The sequence below is a fragment of the Neopelma chrysocephalum genome, unplaced genomic scaffold (genome assembly GCF_003984885.1).
Source record: "Neopelma chrysocephalum unplaced genomic scaffold, ASM398488v2 Primary Assembly neopelma1_43, whole genome shotgun sequence".
Classification (NCBI taxonomy): domain Eukaryota; kingdom Metazoa; phylum Chordata; class Aves; order Passeriformes; family Pipridae; genus Neopelma; species Neopelma chrysocephalum.
In genome coordinates, this window is record NW_020897702.1 from 22,867,799 (window position 1) to 22,893,634 (window position 25,836).

General features: G+C 41.7%; 1 protein-coding gene across 4 annotated transcripts in view; it reads left to right on the forward strand.

The window, feature by feature from the left end:
- A2M (alpha-2-macroglobulin) overlaps window positions 1–25,836 on the forward strand; it is a 39,849-nt gene that overhangs the window by 2,700 nt on the left and 11,313 nt on the right. For 2 of the 4 annotated variants that reach the window (XM_027677621.1, XM_027677618.1), the window contains exons 2-25: window positions 1,683–1,866; window positions 2,567–2,723; window positions 3,266–3,318; window positions 4,025–4,045; window positions 5,815–5,983; window positions 7,469–7,553; window positions 8,280–8,403; window positions 9,149–9,263; window positions 9,391–9,500; window positions 11,650–11,811; window positions 12,073–12,300; window positions 13,957–14,020; window positions 15,247–15,389; window positions 15,741–15,890; window positions 16,098–16,268; window positions 17,010–17,109; window positions 18,502–18,628; window positions 18,923–19,151; window positions 20,205–20,331; window positions 20,925–21,046; window positions 23,436–23,487; window positions 24,112–24,195; window positions 24,303–24,479; window positions 25,376–25,460. In XM_027677621.1, coding sequence (XP_027533422.1) covers window positions 1,683–1,866; window positions 2,567–2,723; window positions 3,266–3,318; window positions 4,025–4,045; window positions 5,815–5,983; window positions 7,469–7,553; window positions 8,280–8,403; window positions 9,149–9,263; window positions 9,391–9,500; window positions 11,650–11,811; window positions 12,073–12,300; window positions 13,957–14,020; window positions 15,247–15,389; window positions 15,741–15,890; window positions 16,098–16,268; window positions 17,010–17,109; window positions 18,502–18,628; window positions 18,923–19,151; window positions 20,205–20,331; window positions 20,925–21,046; window positions 23,436–23,487; window positions 24,112–24,195; window positions 24,303–24,479; window positions 25,376–25,460 — 3,039 coding nt within the window. The remainder of the gene's footprint in view (window positions 1–1,682; window positions 1,867–2,566; window positions 2,724–3,265; window positions 3,319–4,024; window positions 4,046–5,814; window positions 5,984–7,468; window positions 7,554–8,279; window positions 8,404–9,148; window positions 9,264–9,390; window positions 9,501–11,649; window positions 11,812–12,072; window positions 12,301–13,956; window positions 14,021–15,246; window positions 15,390–15,740; window positions 15,891–16,097; window positions 16,269–17,009; window positions 17,110–18,501; window positions 18,629–18,922; window positions 19,152–20,204; window positions 20,332–20,924; window positions 21,047–23,435; window positions 23,488–24,111; window positions 24,196–24,302; window positions 24,480–25,375; window positions 25,461–25,836) is intronic. The other 2 variants (XM_027677619.1, XM_027677620.1) reach the window with 2 other exon arrangements.

The window sequence follows — 25,836 nt, forward strand, 5'->3', positions numbered from 1 at the left end:
ATGCAGGGAAGATGCTGAGGTCTCTTTAGGCAGCTTTTTTGTCTGGAATGTCTACACGTGGATTTTGTGACCCAAGTTACTTAAAGCCCTCATAGTACTTTAATTCGTCTAGCTCTTTTCAACAACACATCGCAAAACACCTAAAGAGAGGTCTATAAACAGCATATTTTATATCTTTGTTTCAAAGGCAGGGAAACCAGTCTAAGGGGAAGTTCTGCAAGTTGGCCAAAATTTCAGAAGAATAGTGAACAGGAAGAGAAATGAGGCCAAATTCCCCACGAACTAGGTCACGCTGTCCCTTCGGTAGACTGGGTGTTATTGTCAGATTGCCAGTGCCACTGACAGGGGACAGGGAAAATGAGATTAGGGGAAACAGGCATGGAGTGAAGCTGTGGTGAGAAGGCTGTGGAAGAAGGGAAACACTGAAGAATGCAGAGAGTCACAAATAGTAAGTCACTCCTTGGGTGGCTGGAGTTCCCTCCTTTCATTGCTTCTGAAGCAGCACAGGCTGAGCAGAGTTGCTGCCAGGCTCCTCACCACACTTCATCCTATTGCCTGGTGGTGAAGGAAATTGAGGTACTGCCTGGGTTTCACTGCCTCCACAGTAGCTTTAGGATTTCCCAAAAAGCTCAGAGCCCAGGCAATAATGTAGCTCTGGATGGACCAAGCTGTATTTGTCCTCTACTCCTTTCTGAACACTTTCCTACAGTCCTTTTGTTACTTATTACTGAATGGGAATTTTCCATGAGTGATCAACAGTGCTCAAGTCTGGGTGGTAATAGCCCACTTAGTGATATTATTTTCCATTTATGAACTGTTCATTTGCCATTTTTGCTACTCAGTTCTACCATATAACAACACTTTTTCACAAATACATAAGTCAATTTTAGGTATTTTCTTACCCTGGATAATAATCAGAAAATTTTCCTTCCTGGATCATTTAGAAGCGTAATGAAGAACAAGGATCCCAACACAAACTCCAGAGATTTTTATTGGTTCCTACCCTTTCTGTCCTATCTTTTAACCAATTAATCCGGGTCAGAATTAATAATTCTGATTTATTAGTAAAATGATCCCTTTTATTGAATGACAGATGAGTTTAAGGGTCTTTGGTGAGGTACCTTTATCAAAAGCTCTTTGAAGGTGCAAGTACACTTGAGTTGCAATAAAACACTACACTCTGAAATCCTTTGTGTGCTCATCTTAATAAGGTCCCAAACTGCTCACATCTTTGCTCAGCGTGTGAAAGATTTGGAAACCTGGATAGGCAAAGACTGGAGCAGCCAGGCAACTGGGTGGGGTTTTTCAACTGTTTTTAGCTAGTGCCTTTGAGTCTCAATAGGAGATTGTGGGATATACAAAATTCAATTAACAGCCTGGAACCTTTCAAACCTTCCTTGCTCCCTGCTGTGAAGCCAAACAAAACATCCTTTGTAAAGCACTCTCTATTAGCATAGAAATTGTTCCTTCTACTGCAAGCATTTTCCGGCTTTTAGGCTAATTAGTTAGGCCGTTTAATATGTATAAACCCAAAATAAAATGAATGCTCATGTTATATGCACTGCAGTTCACAGGGATAGTAATGGATTAGACATGCTGATTTGTTAATTTCCTTTCACTTAATACTGTTCCATTAAAACTGTTTCGCATTTCTGATCTTTCTTGCTTCCCTCTCTTCCTAGGCAGTATATGGTGCTACTGCCCTTTGTGATACACACGGATTCTCCTGAGAAAGTCTGTGTTCAGCTGACCCACCTGAATGAGTCTGTGACTCTGAGTGCTACACTTGAGCATCAAGGGGAGAACAGGAGCTTGATTGATGATGTGGTGTCAAAGAAAGATGTGTTCACCTGCATCCCTTTCTCTGTGAGTATCTCATCCTTGCGGGATGATCTCTTGTGTTTATTAACATAATGTAGTAGATCCAAACAGTCCAGAAATGAGAAGTAAGACACATTGCAATCAGTCTTCTAAGCTAAGACAAACAAAAAAATTAGTTTGATGTGGATATCTAACTGTGGTAGCCTTATGAGGAATAATTTTCCACCATTATCAAATTCTGTGTCCCACGTGATATTTCTGTGCATGCATGACTTAGAGAAGTCTTTTGGAACTTTGACAGACGGAATGTATCCCATTTTTGTTTGATCTATATAAGCCTCAGAGGAAAAGTATTGAGGTGGAATCAAAACTGTAGAAACTGGGGAATGGTTAAAGATAGTGAGGTTCATGAGGTCATTTGTCTCCTTCTGGAGCTTATTCATAGATTTTTACTGCCGGAGATCGGTTGGTGAGTCATGTAAGCAACAGGTTTCACCACCTAATTAATGAATCTGGGTTAATTTTTGTTTTGATAAATCACCGATACAATAGAATAAGATCAGATTCAATATTTCTCAAAAAAAGTGTATAAATGAAGGAAGGGAATAATGTTTTTCTCTTGTTTCATGCACTGAGTCTTTTTTGTCCCTTTCGGGAACTTTCTGACCCAGCTAGTACTCCATCCTTCAAAGGCTTAGGGCAATGGGGTGAATCTGTAAACAGTTTTCCTCTTCATTTTCCTTAGCTACCAAAATCCAATAGCACATCAGTGGCATTTCTCACTGTGACGGTGAAGGGGGATACACTGCAGTTCAAGAGCCGCAAGTCAGTGCTGGTCAAGAATTCTGAGAGCTTGGTCTTCATCCAGACAGACAAACCCATCTACAAACCTGGACAAACAGGTACAGGGAATTGGGTTGGTGTTGACTATGACAGCATAAAATCTTATGGACTTAATTCCCCAGAGGCACTATACTTTAAAAGTTTTGGGAAGTTAAAACTCTCAGTAAATCTTATTTCTGTCAACTGAGATCTAGGGCATGTAGTACCTTCATCATTCCTGTTTTTCGTCCTCCAGGCACAGCATCTCAGCCAGATGTATACATAGGCTCAGATTCATTCTACTCAGCTGGTGGCACAAAACTGGGATGACTTCAAAGCATAGTCTCCCTTGGCTGCACCTGAATCAACAAAGCAGGACAGGCACTCCCTAGGGACAATTCAATTCAGCCAAGACCTAATTATCCTTCTAAATTTATCTGCCCCTCACCATCTAAAAAAGAAAGAGCCTGAAGTAATTGCTTCCATTACTGAAAGATCTCAATTCAGAGACTGTTGATCCATGGAATGAATCTGAGTTATAAGTTATTGAAACACTGACATTTCCTGGTAATGGCTAAAAATTTAACAGTGGCATTTCCTTCTTTTCCGTTACACCCTTCAGTTATGTTTCGGATCGTCTCTCTGGACAAAGACTTCTACCCGCTGAATGAGAAGGTAGAGTCTTAATTACTTGTTGTTAACCAGGAGGTTTGATTCCCAGTTAACACCATTATTGTCATCATCCAGAACCACTGAAGACAGCCTTTAAAGCATATGATAGTCTCTCACACCATCCCTCACCCATTTCATATTCTGTCCTGGAACACACTCCACCTGTCTCTATTGACTGAAAAACATGTCCCCTTTTTCAAAAGCATACAGATGTTTAAAGCCAGATTTGCAAAAGCCTGTATGTGGCTAAGCATCTAGGCAGGGATCTCATTACTGAAAATGTGGGTGGGACAAGTTTCCATTGGAAGTGACAGGTGTGCGGTTGTTTCTGGCAGTGGGTGCAACCACAAGCTTAGAGACAGAAAGCAGAATGACAAGACCTTGGTTCTAAGGAACTGGTCAGGGGTGTAAGTCCACCCTTTTAGCTTATTTGACAATCAGTTCTTCATGCAGGCAAGTTCTTTGAAAACTCTTACTTCATCATGTTTTCATACTGTGGCAAGATGAAAAGTCAGGGCCCTAAAATATTATAGAAAATATTCTCTTAACCATCAAGAACCAAGGAAAAAGAGCAAGAATAAAAAGGGAAGAACCCAAAGGACTTCTTAGAGGGTTGTTCTTCTGTCCTTCAGTTCAAATCTGGAAATTACTTCCATCCACATGTAACTAAGATGTCTAATACTGATTTTCCTTTGCTCTTTCCCCACAGTTTCCATTTGTCTACATTCAGGTAAGTGGATAACCACGTTATTATTTCAGAATAATGTGCAGGCACAGAGGTACTTGTCTCCAGCACTGTTTTCAGGCTGAGGTGCAAGGGAAAACATAGGGCTTATGAACTTTTTCCTTTGGGTACAAGAAGGCTGAGTAGCTGGACATCAAAATAAGTTCCAACAATGGTTCTTTGATTGCAAAATGTGCTGTAGGAACAAAATAGTTAATCAGTGCAAGCCATGTGGTGAATTTAATTACACTTGCCTAGAGGTCATATCAGAACAACTTATTCCTCCTTCCAATCAGAACTAAGATTTTCTATTTGCCAAGTGTAGTTGAAATTGGAGAACTGTGTTAAATAAGCTAAAGACCAAAGGAAAGAGTGGCAGGAGTGAAGAAAGGTAACAGCCTAAAAGTCAGCACTGCTAAAGAAATAAATGTCCATCAATCCAGACCCTTAATTTCACTAATTTATCTTAGTCAACCACCAAGGCAGAAATTAGAATGAGCCTACTATTTCTGAACTATTATCGTGACCTATTGCTTATGTCATTTAGAGCTAAAAAAAAAAAAAAAAAAGCCTTTCTGAGGAAAAACAAACTGGCTTTCAGGCCCTCCCTATAGATACATCACGGCAACAAGATCACAAGCTCAACTGTAAATGCTTTCTTGAGTTCCTCTTCCAAGGAAGCCCAATAGTGTCATTCACATTAAGGGGTGAGCTTTTCAGCAGGGTTGAAATGTGATAATGAAGAGGATTTGGTCAGAGCACTGGCTGTTCTGTCCTCTCAGAGTGCTTCTTGGGAAGACAACCCCTGCTTCTGCCTCCTGACTGGTGACCTCCAATTGGGAGATGCCATTCACATCTTGGTTTTCCCTGAGCCCTGAGATAAAATCTCAGTGAAGTAAATGCACGTAGTCACATACCTTGAATCACATACCTATCTAGAGTAAATGAACTTTTGGTGACAGACAAGGTACAATGCAAAGAGCAGGCAGAAAATGAAAGACTGTAAACATTAACTATGCTACTGAGCAGCCTGGAAAGGGGCATCAAAATACGTAGCTCCCCCGATTCAGTGACTTCTACAAGAAATTTGGGGCTGAGTGAATTGATTATTCATAGTTCATAATGAACATCACACAACTGTAGTAGTGGTGAGACTTCAGCTCCAGCATTAGGAGCAGGGAGATACAAAAAAAGAGAGCTCTCAGCTGGATGCCCATATGTGGGGTACATTTCCCTCTGTTCATGTTCCCACTCCCCCACCCCACCAGTAGCTTTGGACTCTTACACATGTACATTTTTCAGTCCCATAGATAAATCAGGCATCTGAATCCTCATCAGATTGTGTACTGGTACTTCAGCAGTCTTCATTCCAGGCAGGGAAAAAAACAACCCTTTTTGCAGACTGTATAGCCAGTCAAGGAAGCTGAAACTTCCCTCCTAGGAGGGAATGTCTAGAACTACCCTTCTCTGTGTTCCACTTCTGATATCAATTTCTTTATCTTGCTACCTTGCCAGTCTGTCTTTCCTAGATTTTAGGCCCCATCATTCATAAGCATGCAGGTAGAGCTGAGGAGGAGACAGCACAGGACCATCAAGGTTAAAAAGCTTTCTTGCATGCTAGTTATGCAGAATTGACAGGTAAGTGCTTACAGATCCTCACAGATTATTGAATAATTACAGACAGGCCTATCCCAGCAAGGACATATAAATTGGGCACTGCACTGCTCTGTCCCCAGGAGTCTCCTGTCTTGTGACGTTTTTACCCTCACCTGTAGGATCCCCAGAGGAACCGTGTGTACCAGTGGCAAGGGGTGGAACTAGAGACAGGCCTTACACAGCTCTCCTTCCCCCTCACGTCAGACCCCATCCAAGGCTCCTACAAAATAGTTGTGCAGAAGAGCTTCTCATCCCCTGTGGAACATTTCTTCAGTGTGGAAGAATACGGTAAGGAGAGGAGGTATGGGCTGCAAGTGGGGTTGACAGCAATGCCTTTTACTGTGACCTCTCAATTTGGAATTTCCTGGGAACAGCATGCAGAAAAGAGGGACTGAATACACAGGCAATGGGGTTCATAGGGGCTGAGCCAGAAGGTACTGAGTATCAGAAGTGGTTGCTTCCTTTATGGCATCTCTGCAACCTGCCTGAGCTCATAGTGCATTTATAGCCTGTGTGCATTTGAGAAGGCTGATTGGCCAGTGCTCCACACTCTGAGACTCCCCACCAGCTCTACATGGAGCCCTAATGACCCAGCACATTGACCAGAACCTGCTGTTTCTGGAATGTGCAGGGTGCAACCCAAGAAGATTGTCATTGAAGTCCATAGGACTGGCTTATTCGGCTCAAAGTCAGGCATGGTGAATAATTTGACCACAAACAAAGTTATAGGCTTCAACGTGCCATGGTGACAGATGGTCTGTTCCTCCTCCCACAAAGATCATTCTGAACACCCCACAAGATCAAAGAAGTATGTCCCTTTTCTAGCCTTACACTAAGCTAATTTTTCTTTTATTTGTTTTGAGTAATTTCTGTGAATCTTTCCTATTGCTATTTCTCTTACAGTCTTTTGAGGAACTGTGCTCTGGGGTTGAAACATTGAGCCTTGCCTCTCATTTTAGAGAAAAATTTATGTCTAAACTGTATAACCCAAGGTTGTTTTCCACTTCCTGGGTCTGGATGTGCACCCACCCTGCTGCTATTTCCTTGCACTGTGAAAAATACCTCAGGTGCACCACCTGGAAGAAGGCCATTACATGCTTCAGTCCAGTCCTGGGCATGAGTAGTTGGAGGCTTAGGGTTGTAGGATGCAGTATGGGAAGAGGGATGTAATTTAATACTCAGGAGCAAAATGTGTCTTTTACTTGTGCCCCTTTATATTGAGCTTTATTGCTGCCTCTTTCACTTGAAAATATAGCCCTGAGAGTCTGTGGCTAGATTCATTAGAACTCCCCGGGCATGCAGGACAGTATCCCATGGTACATATTAGTGAGCCTAAGAGAAACTTCGGACCTCCAGAACAGTAAGAATAAACCAAGAGAATCAATGATTCAAGACATTTCAATGTGTTAAATTACAAAGGTGGCGAATGTGCTGCTCCAAGTCCTAGTTGCAAATTATGAATTGTGAACACAGCACACAGGACCAATGTGTCCTTCTGAATGGACATACATAAGGAATCTACACAGCTGTCTTGTGCCAGTGGGATCATTTAAGCATGTGCTGTAAATAAGAGAAGGTAAGTACTACAAACTTCCTTAATTCCCTTTGAACCCAAACAATGGTGAAGGCTGAGAAAACCTAGGGAATGGGTAGGAGATCCTTGCTAAAGAGCACAAAGAGGTTCCTATTAAGATGATCCTGGCTCTCTGTTTGGGTTGCTGTATAGTACACAGCTGTCATTCACTCATATCAGACTTTCTCTCTCTCATTTAGTGCTGCCCAAGTTTGAGGTCCTGGTGAAGCTGCCCAGGATGATCACCATTAAGGACAATGAACTTCCAGTGTCTGTCTGTGGTCTGTGAGTTACAGAGCTCCAGTAAATCTATCTTGCTTATCCTTCACTCCTCCTTTCTACCAAGGACCAAAAGAAGAGCTGGTGAAGGCTTTTTATACTTTTCCCAGGCATCCATTGCAAGCTTATTTCACTCTGTCAATCCTGAGCCTGCTACTTGGTCTGAGCAGTCAAAGTGAAGGGTCTTCTCTGTGTTCCTTTAAAGATGATGTCAAACTGGTCCACAGCTCTCATTTCCCAGTTCATTGTATAATTTCTCTTTCTGTCCTTGCATTTCTTCAATTAGAGCTTCTCTGCCAATCCTGAACCCTCAAATACTCAGAGATATCAGATCAGACATAATTTATGCTGGTGATGCAAACCCAGTGTTCTCATTTTTAACTCATAAATTGCTCCTTCTGAGCTCCTGGTTGCCTTTCCATTTCTTCACTTAATCCTCAGCAGTTTATAATACAAGAATATTCCTGGCTGAAATAATTTTCTAAAGTCAATCTTTTTCTGCAGAGACCTCCCCCCTAGAACAGGATGGATGTTTCTTCTATGTATAATGGAAGAATCTTACTATGGAAATGATGGAAATATAATCACTAGAATCATTAAAATATCAGATTAGTCAGCCTTTAAGAAGTTAGTATTAGGAAATCATCCACAGAGGTCTCTAAGGAGATGCATTTGAGTGTGACTGTGACTGATTGTCTCTTTGTCTTATACATTAACACGTTATGATTATAGGTACACCTATGGGAAACCTGTTCCTGGTTTGGTAAATGTCCAAGTGTGCCGTAAATTTTCCCATTCTGCTTCAAGTTGTTACGGAAAAGAGGCAGAATCTGTGTGTGAAGAATTCACTAGGCAGGTGAGTCCCAAGATTAACATGTAGTGTTTTTTCTCATGGTTAATGGGCAATGTTATCTTAACAGAGGCCAAATCTGTGACTATTGGGAGATAGCAGAACATCAGAGATAGCACTCTGTCCAGGGAAAAGCAGAGAATCTCAGAGGAAGGCAGGCTTCAGAGAGGGATCATTAAACTGGAAACAGAATTGATGATGAAAACCTCACAACTGGAATCCTGACCCCATTGAGACTAGTGACAAATCTACAGTTATCAGCCATGAGGTCCCTGTTATTGTTGCAAAAACCAAGAAAATAATCTGTGAAAGAGTTTTGTGACTGTGAGAGGGAGTGTCAGGGAGTGAGGAGCAAAGATGAGGACAAAACAAGAAGGCAGTAGAGAGAACAAGGAACAAAGAAGATGAGGTAGTATTATACATGGGTCAAATACAGGAGAAATGGCAACAAGGAAAGCAGTGAAGACAATGGAAGAAACGGGAAAAAAAAACAGAACTAAGGTAGGAGGAAGTTAACAGGGAAACCAGTGTGTGCCTTGGAGAACTGTGTGTCAGGTACCTCACAGAACAGAGAAAACGTACAGATGAAACACTAGGAAACAGGCTGAACACAAGTTCTGGTCTTGGAGACATAAGTCTGGGATTTCATGGGCAGAATTTACGCATGTTGGGTTTGGGATCTCTATTTCAGTCCTTCATGGCACCAACTTTGTTCACAGAATTTCAATTTTCTCTCCAATGCCTTGCTTAGTCAGATGCTCGTGGGTGTGTTTCTGGTCTAGTGAGGACCAAGGTATTTCAACTCCAGCGTAGGGGATATGAGATGAGCATTGAGGTACAAGGCAAGATCACAGAAGATGGCACAGGTATGTATCACATGGATATGGCAAAGTGGTGGTAGGCCCTAACAGGAGGGCCTGGCAAACACGAGAAAGATGGACCAACATGACTAAAAATTCATTAATAATTCCTTTTTACTGGGCTCTGTCTCAGGAATAGAGATGACTGGAACAGGCTCCTGTGGTATCACACCCATCATGAGCAAAATCAGCTTTGACCTGCTGGACTCTCAGTACAGACCAGGGATTCCACTCTTCGGGAGGGTAAGGAACTTCTGAGACCATGGACAACAAATGGCATAGCAAACACACAAGTGTGTAATCTCATTAGATGGAGGAGCAATGAGTGCGGGTTACATGTCCCACCTTCCTCTGCCTTTGCACAGGCAGATGAATTATTGATAGTTGGGGCACTCTAAGAGGCACATGACCCTGACACTCCAGGCAGTCAGCCCAGTACAGAAGAGATGGCCCATTGTTCTGACAGGGAGCAACAAGCATGGACTATTCCACAAGGGAATGTTATCCAGGTGCAAAGGGTGACCACAACACAGGTAGGCGTAGTGACCTCATCAACAAAAGCACAATCCCAGCTACTCAACCAAACTGAGCAGAGCAGGAGTGGTGACAATAACAGATTCCACCAACAGTCTGGTGACCACCTGACAATGTGAGATGATGAGTCAGGACTGAGCCCAACCAAGAAAGTCCACTTAACCAGATGGGAACAGCAGGAGAAAGAGCTACGTGTAGGTCTATCGGGACAAGGCACAAGGCAGAACATAGAGTTCCTGAACCAAGAGGCAGATGATAAGTGGTGGAGTCCCAAATGAGGCTGGCCAGGGGAATTAAAACTACTGAGGAATTTAGGGTCCTGATAGATTATTTCCATGGGCCAATCAGCTTGTTTTACTGAGAATTTTCTCAGTTGTTCCCTCAGGGCTCAGGGAACAACTGAGATGCAAGCTCAGGGCTTGCATCACACATTTCCACATTCTTTTCTTTTGTTCTTCTCTGTCAAGAAATATCCTGCCTCGAAAGGAGGAAAAAGAGAAGAGGCTTTACTACTTGGGTATTATTTTCTGTTGCTAGTTGTAGTGGTTTGAGCCAGGTTTTCCCCCTGAAGCTGAAAGTGGTAACCCCCAGGGGGTGGTGACCCTTGGGGCTTAACCCAATCGGTGCTCCTGCAAAATATAAACATATCTCTGGAGACCGGAAAAGAAGCAGTAGTACTTGTTGGAAGAAGAGGTAGCCATGTTGTAGAGGCCACGAGGAGAAGGGGCTCCGGCCCCTTGGGGGCCTCTGCCCCCCCCAGCCCCGGTTGGGGGGCTGCAGGGACTCAGAACTGAACTAAGTGCCTGTGTCTGAGATGCCGAAGGAGTTTTCTCCACTGCGAGTGGGTGACGGAGCAGCAGGGACAGCAGTGTCCGAAGAGCAGTGGCAAAGAGCCAACTGATAAGAACCAAGAGAAGCAACAGATCCCGGTATGCAACTGAAGCAGACACAGAGTTGTCTGAAGAACGAAAAGAGCCAGCAGCAGAAAGCAGGACAAGAGACCCGAGCCAGCAGCAGGAAGAGAGTTTCGGAGGGTAAGAACTGGACAAACCAAAACCTCCAAACTCACTAGAGACCCCTCCGAGAAAGAGGAGGGGGTGGTGGACTGAGTGGAGTCCTAAAGTGCAGTATGCACTACAAAGAGGAGCTAAGAAGCTCCGGCCTCCTGAGAGCTCAGCCAGGATGGCCAAAGGAATGTGTGTGGAGGGGGTGACCTTGGGCTTTCTTCCCCCCTCCTTGCTGCAGCTTCAGAGAAGCTGGCAGCCATCTTTGAGGCAGAGCATGGGAGCTCTGCACAGGCGCTTGATTTCCCCTGAAGATACCAGACTGTCACGAAGACCCCCGTGCTTCGTGATATGACCGTGGTGGAACGACCTTGTCTGGGGTTACGTAGTCCACGGAAAGACCCCCGTTTGAAGACGGAGGGCCGAGGGGCTTGGAGACCCCCTCGTGTGTGCTGGCAGAGAGCCAGCAACTGCTTCTGCTGCCTGGAAGAGAAGAAGAGAGCCTGCTGCCTAGAGAGAGCCTGCTGCTGACAGACTGGAAGGGGTCTTTTCTTCTTCTTCTCTCCTGGACTTTTATTTGGAGGGAAAAGAGATTTGGCCCACTGTAAATATTATTGTCATGGTAGAGATAGATATAGAGTTAAGATTGTATGCAGTGTATTATAGTATTTATTTATTTGTATAGTCTTTGTAATATATTCCTTCCCCCATATTGAGTCTCGTGTTTTTGTCTGGAAAACCCATCTCACATGGGGTTGAGATGTGGGTGGGGGGCTAGGAATCAGTATTGGATTTTGGGCCTGCTCAAACCATGACACTAGTCTAAAACCTGAAGTTTGTTATTGCTTTTTTAGGTGAAGCTGGTCGATGGCACTGATGCTCCAATTGCCAATGAAACCATCACGGTTTCTGTGGATGGAGACAGATACAAAGGGAATTACACTACAGATGAGCAGGGACAATCCTCGTTTTCCATAGACACTACCACCTTCACACAAGCCTCCTTGGAAATCCGAGTGAGTGGTAGAGACAGGGGTAAGCCTCTGTCTTTCTCATCAACAGGGGAAATATCTATCCATGGGTTGTCAGTCTTTCTGCCAGCTGGAAAATAAGACAAGTTTCTTGGCAGGTCACCTCTCTTCTCTGTGTCTTCTGTGCATGTTCTCTACCATCTTCTGAGAATGGGAAATACAGAACATATCCAGAGCTTTTCTGTGGACTTTTATGTGACTTGTTACCTGTTTTTTTTAGCTATGAACTTTTTTCCTCTTTCTCAGGCAGATCATAAACCTGAACTGAACTGTTATGACAGCAACTGGATCACACCATCATATGAGCATGCCATGCGTAGAATAAGTCGGTTTTACTCCCCCAGTAAGAGCTTCCTCAAAATTGAGCCAAAGCATGAGACATTAAGTTGTGACTCCCTCGCAGAGGTCCAGGTGCACTATATCTTCACACGGGAGGCCATAGGGGAGCAGAAGAAAATTGTTATTTACTACCTGGTAAGAAGTATTTGTGGTTACTTTGATCTATGGCCACAGAAAGTACTGTGTCATCTATAGCTATGTTCCATGATGAGGAACTACTGCACTGCTATATAGCCATTAACAATAGAGAGGTTTTGAAATGGAAAGTGTGACCTGCCGCAGTGCAATCTAAACACGTTTCCTTAATATTTCTCATTTCTCTGTCTTCTGTGAGCAGATATAGGTAGGGTGTACATGTTTTACTAAGAACAGAAGAGAGACAAAATACTGATGAAGAAGAGCACTGTCTTGGGCACAGCCACTCAAGACTCTCATTTCATGGTAAACCACTCCCAGTTCCCCCCATTCCAAATTCCAGTTCACATATGGTCACTAGTCAGAAACCAGCACCCTACAACAAGAAGATAAAAGATGAGAAGGAAAAATATCTTCTACTCCGTTTTTCCCATTGGTAGTCATCTGACTGATGAAACTAAAGCAACATCTCTAACTACATTACCAGAAAATGCCAATAAACTTAGAGCTTAGCCTGAACATCAAGCAATCATGGAAAGTTTGGGATACCACAGTAGTCGGAATAGACTATAGCATGCTGGCATTGAGAACTATGAATTTGTTCAATTTGGAGGTCAGAGAAGAGAGACTAATTGAACTATAACCAAAAAATGATGTGTTAGTTTTGCTTGGAAGAACAGGAAGAATCAGGCGAATATTCAAATAGGATTTCTTTCTCCCTTTGTTTTTCTGATTCTCCCATTTAATGACACTAGCAGAATGATAAGAGTACCTTTGGAGGACCGGAAGAAATCAGTGGAAAAGACAATTCCGTTCCGATGGATTGTACAGAACATTGGGGGACTTAGGCTGAGATTCAAAAAAGAGAATAGAAACCTGTGCTAGAGATGCCTATGTGCTTATTTTCAAGACTGCTAACAGCTAATTGAAGGATAAGATGCCTGCTTCTCCTTGGAGCCTGGGATAGCTGGTCTTAAGTATGCACATACAGCAGGTAAACAAACAGTGAGAGACCTTCAATTTTTATAGGATCCCACACCTCAAAATTCAAATATGATGCTATGGAATATATATATTCCCCGTGGAGAGTAATTGTATAGAAACCATTTTTGACTGTGAAAAAGGAATCTTTTTCTAGAAATGAAGAAATTACAGGTAACATTCAGGCTGTTGCTTGCTGCCTGAATTCAGGTACCTTATTCAAGCTCTTATTATTTGCAGCCTGTACTCTTCTGTCCTAACTCTGTGAAGTTATGAAACTAATCCTGATTAAATTTTTCTTCAGACTATTTCACAATGCAACTGAGAATGCAATTAGGAGAATTTTTGACCCTCACTGTGTTCCAGATTGTTAGAAATGGGCATATGATCCCCAAACTTATGTGGGGTCAGAGACAAAATCCATTCAAACCTGTAATATGTCCAAAAGCAAGAGAAGTCTGATCAGTGAGAAAATACTGGTCCTCCTAGGAGTCAACACTTGTCTCCCAAGACCCAGTGAATTCTAGTCTGGCACTTGCTTAATACCTTCTTGGTGTTGCTCACAGTTGGCAATGCTATTTATACTCACAACCTACAGATAACCCCCTGAATGTTCCTTCTCCTTCCTTTCAACACAAGTAGCAACAATTACATGAAGGTTTCTCTGTCACACAGGTGATGGCCAAGGGAGAAATTATATTAGCAGACACCCATGATCTGACTGTGAATCCTGGAGACGGTGAGCAGTACTATGCATTTTCAGTATTTCTAATGATAATTTGGGGGCGGGGGGACATAGATAAATTATTTAGATTCAAACATTTAATTTAATGTTCAATTCAAACATTAAATGTAATGTTTGAATTTTGAAAATTAGATCTTTTTGATGAAGTATCTTGGATTAGTTTTATTTTCTCCGAGTTTTGTCAGGTGCTATTTTTTTAATGATAAAATGTTAAAAAATTTCACAAAAAGTAAGCATAATGTTTTGGCCATTTCCTAAAAACAGCACTTTCTGGTGACCATTCTACCCTATTCTGACTGCTGATGCTTACCAATGTTGTGGGATCACATGTACAATGAACAGAAAGAAGTGTGTCTCTTTTTCTTTCTCTCTCTTTCCTTCATTTTTTTAGTATTGTTCCTGCCTTGTAAGCATGCAAACCCACACATACGTATATTCTAACCAATACATTTAATTTTATTCATATAAATGTCTGAGAGTTACACACTTCAGTAACCAAGACTGGCTGTAATGCAACTTTAAATGTCTTTGGACAATGAGACCAGGAGATATTTTGTAAGTCTATGAGAAGGAGTTGCACTGCAGTGGCTATAAACAGTATATGGAAGTAAAAGGTCTTGGGTGCTGTATGTTTGTACAAAGTTCTGCATCTTCACTAGTAGCAGTTACTAAACTAACACCATGACTAGTATCAAGAGGTGTTCTATTGCCTTGTCCAGATTGTGACATAATGTTCAGGCCCAGATAAAAATAGTTTTAGAGCACAGAGGGGCATTTTCTATTGTGCTTGGAGCAAGAGTTTAGTGTTCCAGCTAAATGCTTGCTTAGCAGTAACTTTGCCAGTTATTCTTTCAGCCACTCTGCAACCTTGACTGCTGCCTCCCTTTACAACAGTCTGTTACCTTTTTTTCCCTCATCCATTTGTGGTAGATCTCGGAGCTTGAGGGAAAAAGTGGTTGAGAACATCAAGAAATTATGCCAGATGTTGACTGGGGAGAATCTAGAAGCTCTCCAAACTCACTTCATTTGGCTATTCATGATCACTCTTTGAATGCAGGTATCTTCAGCAACAGCCATAGGCTTCAATCATGTATCAGTATTCCTGCCCCTGCTGACTAAAAATGCTCAGCATGAGTGAACTTGACTGTTTTATCTAGGAAAGGCAAATGCATACACTTGGACTTCTTGTGTGTTGATTAGCCTTTTTTTCTCTCTGTTAGCTTATGGGACATTTCAGCTGACCCTCTCTGTTGAGGCAGCAATTGCTCCCCTGGCACGGATGCTTGTTTATACCACTTCACCCAGTGGGGAAGTCATTGCCAGTTCAGCAGATTTCCAGGTTGAAAGTTGTCTCCCCAATAAAGTGAGTATATGTCACAGTTTATGCAACCCATGTTTGTCTTGTGACCAGTAGTTCCGTTATGAGGCAGAATTCACAATGGGTTCATTAAGTGATCTGAGCAGATATTGACTGAGGATTGGTGACCAGAATAAATTACAAAGCTTTATCCCAGAAAACTATAAAAAGTGGGGCAAGACAGAATAAAAAAGCAAATCGCTCATCATTATTAATTACATTGGTCAAAGCTGAATATATATTACAAGAATTGCAAGACACTAGCAGAGCTTAGTTCACGAGGCTAGAAGCATCAGTATAATAGCATGTAACAGTGTCTGGAAAAGTGGCTACTTGAACTTCTTTTTGGATTTGCAGGTGAGATTGAATTTTTTACCCAAGGAAGGTCTTCCTGCCTCCAACACACACCTAAAACTCCATACCACACCAAGGTCCCTGTGTGCCCTCCGTGCTGTGGACAAGAGCGTTCTCCTTATGAAGCCTGAAAATGAGCTCTCTCCCAGTTCTGTAAGTCTTGGCTACTCCTGGTAATGAGCAAGTACAAGAACCAACCAAATACCTATTAACACAGCTATAGACATGTATATTTTATAGGTGCATTCACTGCACTTGTTTTTCAGAAGCTGGCATTTACCAACGGAGTGTTAGATAGTATCTCCCCCTAGAAATGCTGACCTGCCACGTTTTCCCCTGTTTTTTTTTGCATTTACGTAGGTGTATGAACTTCTTCCACTGAAGGAAATCCGGGGTTATAGCTTCAAGGGCTACTACCTGGAAGAAGACAATGTAAACCCTTGTGTGTCACTTGACAATATGTTACTAAATGGATTTGTCTACGTACCCATTTCTCCTGATGGTGAAGGTGATGCCTATGACATTCTCAAAGTAAGCATCAGCCTTTCATTTTTCTTTTTGGTTCCTTTTTGGAATTCTCATCTGTCATACTCTCCTCATCTGTCTTGAAGGGTTTTTTAATGAAAACAAAACAAAACAGAAAAGCTCATTTGCTGTAAACTTGCTGACTTTTGTATGCAAGAAAATAACCAAGCCCAGGCCCTTCATACTTAGCCCATCACTGGTACCTGAGTGTTTCTCTGAACCATTAAAACTTTGAAAGGTCTCCTCATTGCTAATAGAGATACCTGCAAATGGGCTCGAGTAAGGAAACAGTCCTGAGAAATTATTTCTGGTGCCATAATATTAGAAGCTCTTCCTCTTCTTTCATGTTTTCTCTCTCTGCTTTAAAGATGTCTTCAATAAAGTGTCAGTTACTTTGATAACCCAAAAATCCACCTATACCCATCTAAAGTGTCTTGCACAAGACTTTTTGGGTCCCTTCAATCCCATGTGTTTCACACGTCATTTTCATACAGGCAGCTGTGCCCAAAGCAGACCTATGGCCTTAGTATTCCATCTGATCATGCCAGAATTTAGCCATAGTATGAGTGTAACATGATAGAGCCTCAACATCTGGGTTAAACCTGTCTGTCTGGAATTTATATACAAGCCTTTGTTACTCTGATCACTGCCAGACTTAATTACATCTATTCTTGACATACTAAATAAAGTTTACACTCAAACCAGTTTTTTTCATATTTTTTGTTCTTCTTTCTCTTTGTTTACTAGGAACTGGGCTTAAAAGTCTTCACTAGCAGCAAGATCCATAAGCCTGAAGTCTGCCAGCATTACCCAGGACACATGATGGAAAGGAGTTACAGTGGTTCTAGTACCTTCTTGATTTCACCTCCCACACAACTTCCTAAAATTTACTACCCTGCTTCTTTCCTTCCCTTTACATCTTTGAATATTAATTACACCAGTCAGATCTGATTCTGTTCAGATATCCTAACCTAATTCAGGATCAATCCCTTCTGGACTCAGTCCTGAAATATGAAACTGCTCTACCTCTGCCTGCATCTTCCCAGCTAGACAGATATGTCTGGCTAGAAGTGTGTGTGCTTGGTGACTCCCATGCCAGTCCCTACAGCAGGGATCTTGTAGGCACTAAAAGAGTCTTTCAGCACAAAGTAATGGCTTTTTTTTTTCATCAGACTTGAGTTCAGCTGTGAAAACCTAAAAAAGGAGTCTCTACTTCTAGGCAGCCACATTCTAGCAATAGCTAGAGGAACAACTAAGGCAACAGTGGGCCAGGACAAATGGTCGATATTGTACCACTGGGAGCTAAGAAATTTAGTTCTGTTCCCAGCTCTCCCACTCACATGACTAGAAGGGACTGGGTATGTCACATCACTTCGCTGCAGATTCAGTGACTACGAAGATATAACAATGATATTTCTTTTGTTTGTTTGTATGTTTGTTTTCTTGAGTAGTTCTCAGACTAGAAAGGCTATATAAGACTCTTACCTTTGTCACTTCCAGTTACTGACTTTTTCAGTGCAGTATCAAAGTTCTGATTAAAAAAGGATAGCTTTTGGTCCAGTGATAACTTCTAGTCTTCTATTTATAACAGATCAGATCTTTGGTTTCGAGATGAAGGATTTGTCATCAGAGTATGGCCCAAGACAGCTGTCTCCTTTGAAAAGATGTAAAATCTTCTAAGGCTGATGGAAAAGCCTTTTAATAAGGCATAAAAATATGCAACACTGTGAGAAAGCATCCTCCTGATTACTTGCTATGGCCAAAGATGTAAAGACCCATAATCATCTAAAAAAATCCTAGATGGAGGACTAAGTGTGGCTTCTGTTTCTGGTCATCTATAAACTCAATCAGTTCTTCATCCAGATTATTAAACAATCTGGCACAGTAATATCTGCAGACAATAAATTTCATGTTTGACTCTGTATTGCAACAGAAATATGCCCTCAATAACATCATCATACATGGTTCTTTTGGCACTGCTTTGTTTGTTGGCACTGAGGGAAAAATGTTCCACTACATCTAACCTCTGTAAGAAGAGCAGCAACATTAGGAAAAATTAAATACTGAGATGGCAACAGAGAAATGCATTTGTTTTCAGTGGCCAAGATTTCAAAGCTGTGCTTTCAATTTTAAAATTTTATCTAAGAATAACCACTACCTGGATGGAAAGTATCTTCCCAATTTAGAATGGAGTTTGACACATCTTTTCCTTTTTTCCTGTCATTGAAAAATTTCCTAGTCACTGCAATGAATCTGCTTGAAGATTTGGAGTATGACATGGCAGAAGGTATGGTTGGTGACAATACTGTGGAGACTGTCCGGAAGTACTTTCCTGAGACATGGATCTGGAACATAGTTTCAGTGAAGTAAGTGTTTAAGGGAATGTAGAGTGTGGTCACTAGGCCAAAACCTTACTTTTTTTACCAACCCATATGTTAAAGCCTCAAAGGAAGTATCGGTATTTCAGTGAGAGTGGTATTTCTAGAAGACAGAGGGATTTTTTTAAGGTCACTAAGTATAGGATTCTTTGGGGGAATATGCAAAAGCCAGTGCCCATATCCCAGCTGGTCAGGAGTTTGCTGTCAGCAGATATTATGCAGTAGGCTAAGAAGAACAATCACCAGAATATAACTGAAATCTTGTTCTCTGTCCCTAACCAGCTCTGAGGGAAATGCTGATCTAGATGTCACCATCCCTGACACCATCACTGAGTGGAAAGCCAATGCATTCTGCACTTCAGCAGACACAGGCTTTGGCCTGTCCCCGACAGTGTCCCTCAAGGCCTTTCAGCCCTTCTTTGTTGAGCTCACCATGCCCTACTCTGTAGTGCGTGGGGAGTCCTTCATGCTGAAAGCCACTGTTTTCAACTACCTGACCACCTGCATCAGGGTAAGAGACTTGCACAACTTTGCTCAGTCTAGCAGCTTAGGGAAGAGTACAGTGGGTCACTAATAGCATGGTTTCCCAAGCCAGATGACTGATCTCTAACTATAATTTCATATAGGTGTACATATGTAGGAATCCTTGTGGTATTCTATAAAGAAGGGGTATGTTTTCCTGCCAAAGTTTTGAAAGCTCCATTAGATTCAGAACCTAAAGCTCTGTTGGTGAGACTCCCACCCTTGTCATTACAAATTTATGTCACTGTCCTATAGAAATATGAGACTTGAGTTATTCACAGACCACAGCATCATTGCACATAGAAACTCCAGGTTCACCAGGGTGGATACCTGTGTTCAGCCTTTAATCTCATCACACAAAATATCACAGCAGATTTGCTGGAATATCCAGACTTCCTTTGATTTGTTGCATCTGTCCCTAAGACACAGAGCAGAACTATATAGCTTCACTATTCTTGTCTGCATTTTTTCACCAATGAAAAAGTCAAGAGAATTTGGAAAATGATTGGTATGAAATCTTAACCACCTTTGCTCAGCTTTTTATAGACACAGATTTTTATTCTAAAAGGAATGAAGCTGAAAAAAGGAGGGGCACTGATCCAGTCATTCCAATGCACTCTCATTTATTTCCCTGTCTTTCCTGTTTTGTTTGCTATTTTCAGGTTCCTCTAATCCACTTTTCCTTGTTCCCTTACTTGATTTCCCACCACTAGTGTTTTATCTTTTCACCTAACTAATCGTGAACAGGGTCTTTAATTCATGGCACAAGTGGTCTGTACTATTCATTTTCCCAGAATTGATTTTCTTTCCAAAGATCCTGTTCCCTACACTTACCTTATGATTTTACACATCTCAGTCATTTCCCCCTTTATCAGGCAGTTCTTTCTCTGCAATATCCATAAGGTTCTCAGTCCCACAGTATAACCAGCTCCACTCCCCATTTCCATGTACTGCATGTACTGCATGTACTGCATCACCTCCAATAACTTCAGCTTCTCTGCAAGTCCAAACTTCACCTGTCACCTGTCTGTGCAACCAACAGGTCAGTGTGTCCCTGGCTGAATCTACTCATTTCCTGGCTATACCAGCAGAGAAACAGGAAGAATCCTACTGCATCTGCATGAATGAAAGAATAACTGTGGCTTGGGCAGTTACACCAAGATCTCTAGGTAAGAAGCTGGACAACAAGAAGATACTGAGATCAGATATCTGTGTAGGGCATTAGATCTTTGGTGTGAGGAGCTAGGTATATCCAAACCTGTTTGGAAGGATCTTCTCTACATCAGAAGGGAGAAGTCTCACCCTGATGTTGAGACACTACACTGGGTGTAATGTTTCCTAAACAAACTGTGTAAGTCTTGCAGGCCATTGCTTTCCTAACATGTAAATAGAAATCACGAATTCCCTTAATACATGCAAAGTACTCAGATATTCCAGTTGTGGAATTAAGAATGTCTTGGCTTAATGTGTCTGAGTCTGAAATTTTTTAATCAAAACTGGCTTTGATGATCCCAGAACAAGACCATTTGATTTACAAGACCCACCCCATCATTACTCTTCTGGCTGATGGACCACCTGCTTGTGTGGCCAACTTGAAGGAGGTGCCCTGGGAGGCTGCATCAGGATCAAGATAAAACACTGTTTCAAATTTAGTTCTCCTCTTGGAAAAGCTCTGTAATGTATCAGGAAGTGCCTAGCACAAACACAAGCCCACATTTCCACGGCTCTGCCGGGCAGGGCTGACTGCCCCTGTTTTCTCCAGGGCAGGTGGAGTTCTCGGTGAGCACTGAGGCTCTACAGAACCAGCAACCCTGCGGGAATGCAGCTGTGGAGACCCCTGAGAAAGGGCGGAAGGACACAGTCATCAGACAGCTGCTGGTGGAGGTATGTGTGCTGCTAATTTTGGTGGCACAGAAAAGTAGCAATAGCAAGAGCAACAGTTGCTGTATGATAAAGGTTTTCTGGTTTAGCTATGAGAGCAGAAATAATGGCTTGTAGGACTCTAATTATGCAAGCTGTTATAAAAGAAGCATTGACAAATCTAGCCCAGGCCAGTAGAGCCAATAACTCATAATGTTGCTATCTCATAGTAAAAGCAGGGTTTGACGTTACACAGTGGGACAGAAATAATAAGGCAGGTCATAATGATAGGTTTTCTGAGATATCATATCAGAGATAAGTAAGAACTCCTTGGTTTTACCTGTAATAAATCACAAGGATAGGTTGTAAATGGAACACTAGTCAGAAACCTTATGCTTCTCCTCCAGCGCATGGCTAGGACTCTGAAATATGGAACAGTCACCACAGTCTACAAATATTTCTAAACAAAACTACCATCACTGTTTCAAACTGGTTTTATTACACTTTTAAGAATCTTCAAAACAGTGTAACTAACCTTTAATTTTTTTCATTCTTTTGTACACTTTTTTCTTAAGCAATGTTTTGCAATGATAAAAGCACAGCTTTTCACATGATAAATTGCCAGTCATAAAATTAATCCACAGTATGACTCCCTCTGATGCTATTAGCAAACAAAGAGTACTAGCTTGTTGTGTAGTGAAATCTATATAATAATAATAACTCCTTATATTGCAGAGATTCCAGTTTGCAGCAAGGCAGAGCTAGGACTCATGTAACTTCAGAAAATGTTTTGCTAACCTGAATGTAATGATGGAACAACAATCCTATCTGCTAGTCACTTTTTTTTAAGTATTTACAGATAGATTTGTATGTATAATACATGAATAACCGTTTAACATTTCAGGAAAATTTCCTGATTTCATATATACCTTCAGGAAAAAAGACTTTATTTTTTTTCTTTGAAGTTACTAGAAGATCAGCACTGTAAAGTCTTTTCTCCCAGATGGCAGGGGAATGAAAATTACTGAACAAGTAGTAAAGATGCTTCTGTCAGGATGTCTGAGAGATTGCTCATCCTATCCTAATTTTTTAATGTGGTAATTGATCTACAGCAAGCCCTGACTGGATGGAGTCAGAGATTAGCATCCAAGGCTCAACAATTAATTAGTAGGGGTGGATACAGTGAAACATGCTTGGGGTGAAGCTGCATTGTCATGAACATGTGGATGACAATATTCCCTACAGTAGGCAGTGCACCCCAGAGAGAGAAGGGAGTGTGCCAAAGGCCCTGGGGCATCCTTTTGCCCCTCCAGAAACCAAGCCTTGCTGAGAGCTCTTTGGGAAACAGGATGTTTTTTCACCCAGGAATTTCTCATCTGAAAAGGAAAATCTTTCAAATAATTACAATGTGTGTTTTAATTTCCTGTTGAAATGTTCAAAATCAAACAAAACAATGGATTTCTCATTTAGATGCACATCACAAGGACATGCTGAAACAAACATGAAGATGCCTTTGCAAACAGAAGCATTTAGTTCTGTCATACTTTATCCAAAAAGCTTTTTCTTTTTTCTTTTTTCTCCTACTCTTTTAATACTTTTCTGTCTTTTCCTATTGAAGGATCAGAGACAATAAATTTTAACTATGTGAGAAGGTAAAGACAATAACACCATTGTTTGCATGCTGGAAAAAATTTTCAATGGGCAAAAGCTGGAAAACAGTAATGAAGCAATGGGAACTCTCCTATCTGGAGGTTAAAAAATGATGCAGAGATCTCTCTAAAATAAATTCTGACGAAAAATGGTTTATAGTAAACATTTAATTCCTGAGTTTTTTGCAAAATGTTTTCACCTATCTCAACAGAAAAGAGGGATTCTTTTCTGACTGCAAAAAATAGGCTAGGAGTTTTCGAAACAGCAGGATAGAATCACCAATTGACTATGGCATATATTTAGATTTTTGTTGTTGCAACACGTCACATGTGGGTGCATTGGAATGCTTTACCACCTGTAAAAGTTCTTGCATACATATCCTACCAGTGTCCCCAGCACTCAGCCATCACTGCAGCTACACTGGGCCATAGTGGGTAGCACCTTGGAAGACAGGGTCCTGTGGCTCTGTTAGCACTGTTGGTAACAGCACCTTGCATGCTATCTGCATCATAACCTGTGAATCTGCGGGGCCTCTCTCAGTAATAAGAAAGGAAAGAACATGTGCTACATTTCATACTTGTAATTAGCCAGTATGTTATAGTCCTCAATTATCCTCGGTTTAGCACATGGAGGAGAAAACCTTGTAAGTCATTTCCAAAAAGTCCCTTTTAGTTTCCCTTTTGATATGTCTTCCTTTTCTTTGTTGTTGTTGTTGCTGTTGTTTCCCATTTTTTTGCTTTTTCTTCTTGCCCTTTTCCCCAAGCCGGAAGGGACCGAAGTGGAAACTACGTACAACTCTGTGCTCTGTGCATCTGGTAAGAGCCATTTGCTTTCTAAGACTTTCTTTGCTATGGTAGAGACTAAAGACAAAGAGAGAAGAAAAGGTTTGTGAATGCTCCACTATGAAAAGAAATGTGTAGGAAAGTGATAAAATTAAGCAAATTAGATGTATATCCAACTGTTAGTGAAATCAGTTCCTCCTACAGGAGGAGACCTGAGGATGTAATAGTGTCAACAATTACAGAGGCAGAAGTTTATCTCTTAGGAACTGAGGCTGGCCTGGTCCCTGCAGGGAGAGAATATTTGGGATTTAATAAGTTTATCTCTAATGCCTTTCATTCAACAGGTGTAAAATCACGAACCAGACCCTGCAGTAAGCCAGGTCAACCTACTAAAGCAAAAGAGGCCAGAAAAATAGGTTGGAAAGTGTATTTGTCAGTCAAGGCCAGCTGATAGTGCCATGTAGATGTCCATGACAATCTGTGTGTGAGGGTATTGAAGGCCCAACACAAAATTTTCAGGATGGGAAGCATCATCAACAAAATTACAGATGAATGGATTTCTTGAAGGCAGGAAAACCCTGTTCAGGGGATAGCTGCTACCCATGCATATAGATATATCTGGAATTGTAACCAAATTAATCTGTTTTTTTATCCCAGAAAAGTCAATGTCAGAGACGGTCTCCTTGGTTCTCCCAGAGACTGTGGTGGATGGCTCAGCCAGAGCGTATTTCTCAGTGCTAGGTAAGTGAAGCACCCTTTAAGTGTCACATGCTATTTTGAAACATGGTCACTTCAGGCTGTGCTCAGTCTAATGGCTAATTTCCACTGTAAATTGTCCCATTCCCCAGGTGACATCATGGGCACTGCCATGCAGAACCTGCACCAGCTCCTCCAGATGCCATTTGGCTGTGGAGAGCAGAACATGGTCCTGTTTGCACCCAACATCTATGTCCTGGACTATCTGAACAAGACAGAGCAGCTGAGTGAAGAAGTCAAATCCAAGGCCATTGGATACTTAGTGAGCGGTGAGATGGGACATGGCTTTTGCTTTTCTGTTCATCCCTTCCCTTGGCAACTGGATAAAGACACTATTGTCCGCTGGCATATATGATCTGTTGGAGGCTGTCTCTAGAAGGGAACATGATACTGGTAGGTGAGATGTATATAATACAGTATCTGTAAGAAAGAATCCTATGTTCAAGTGAAGATACAGGGTGAGAGACAACAGCATCCAAACAGGAACACAGGAAAAGTCCAGAACTGGCAATAACTCAAGATTTCTTTCTGTAAGAAAAAGGTTATATGAAAGACATAAATCAGACTATAACCACTAATCATGGCAGCTGCTTACGTAGATCTCAAACCCTCCTTAGGATTGAGATTTAGAAAGTATTGCTCACCTTTGACCAGGGAAGAATTTGAACATGTTATCTAGGGCATATTGATAGACATAACACTGGTACATATGCACACGATGGGTATATGCTACTAGAAAGCGGCTGTTTTGACTCAGTTATTTTTTCAGGAATATTGCACTTCCTCCAATGAAAATCACCCTGTTTTCTACATCCCTATCCTATGTAGGGCTCACATTTTTTTATCAGTTCTCCTCTGGGAACCATTCTCTCATTTCTCTCAAGTCTGGGATTCATTTACCTCTCCTCATCAAGTCTAAGGCAGAGATCAGCAATGACCACAGATACTCAGTCTCCAGGTGTTTTAGGAGAGTGGAAGAGCACAAAAATGGAGATACTCAGAGCTATGGGTTTGCCTGAACTTCCATTGTAATACTTAGCAACATAGGTCACACTTCTGCCATTAGTTAAGGGGGACACTGTGTCCCATATCTGCTACATTTCCTTTGCATGGCTCCTTGAAAAGTACGGTGGCAACTGAAATATTTTTTCACTCTCCATTTCAGGGTATCAAAGGCAATTGAAGTACAAACACTGGGATGGTTCTTATAGTACCTTTGGGCCACGTTATGGGCAAGTTGGAAATACCTGGTAAGACTTCAGTACCACTGACTTTTCATTACTGCTTTTCATGCCTTCCCTTTCCTCAGTGTTCTCTTGTGCTTGGCCTTTGTTGAGGATGAAATGGGGCTGGAGGTGAAGTTATTATCATGGCATCACAGAATAATCATGTGAGATAAGGGGAGAAGGAAAGATGTTAAGGGAGTTGCCTTTTAGGTTTGCAGTGCTGCACGGATAGCAACTTACCTCCTCTGAGACCCTTCTTCAGCTCAAGTGAGGGTGGCCTGCAAGATGGTATAGCTAGGTCTTTTTAGCAGAAGATGATGATGAACCCCCACAGTACCATTGCCCAGTGCCATTGCCTGCAGTCCTCAGGGCTACGAATAGCAGATTCCATTTAGCATTA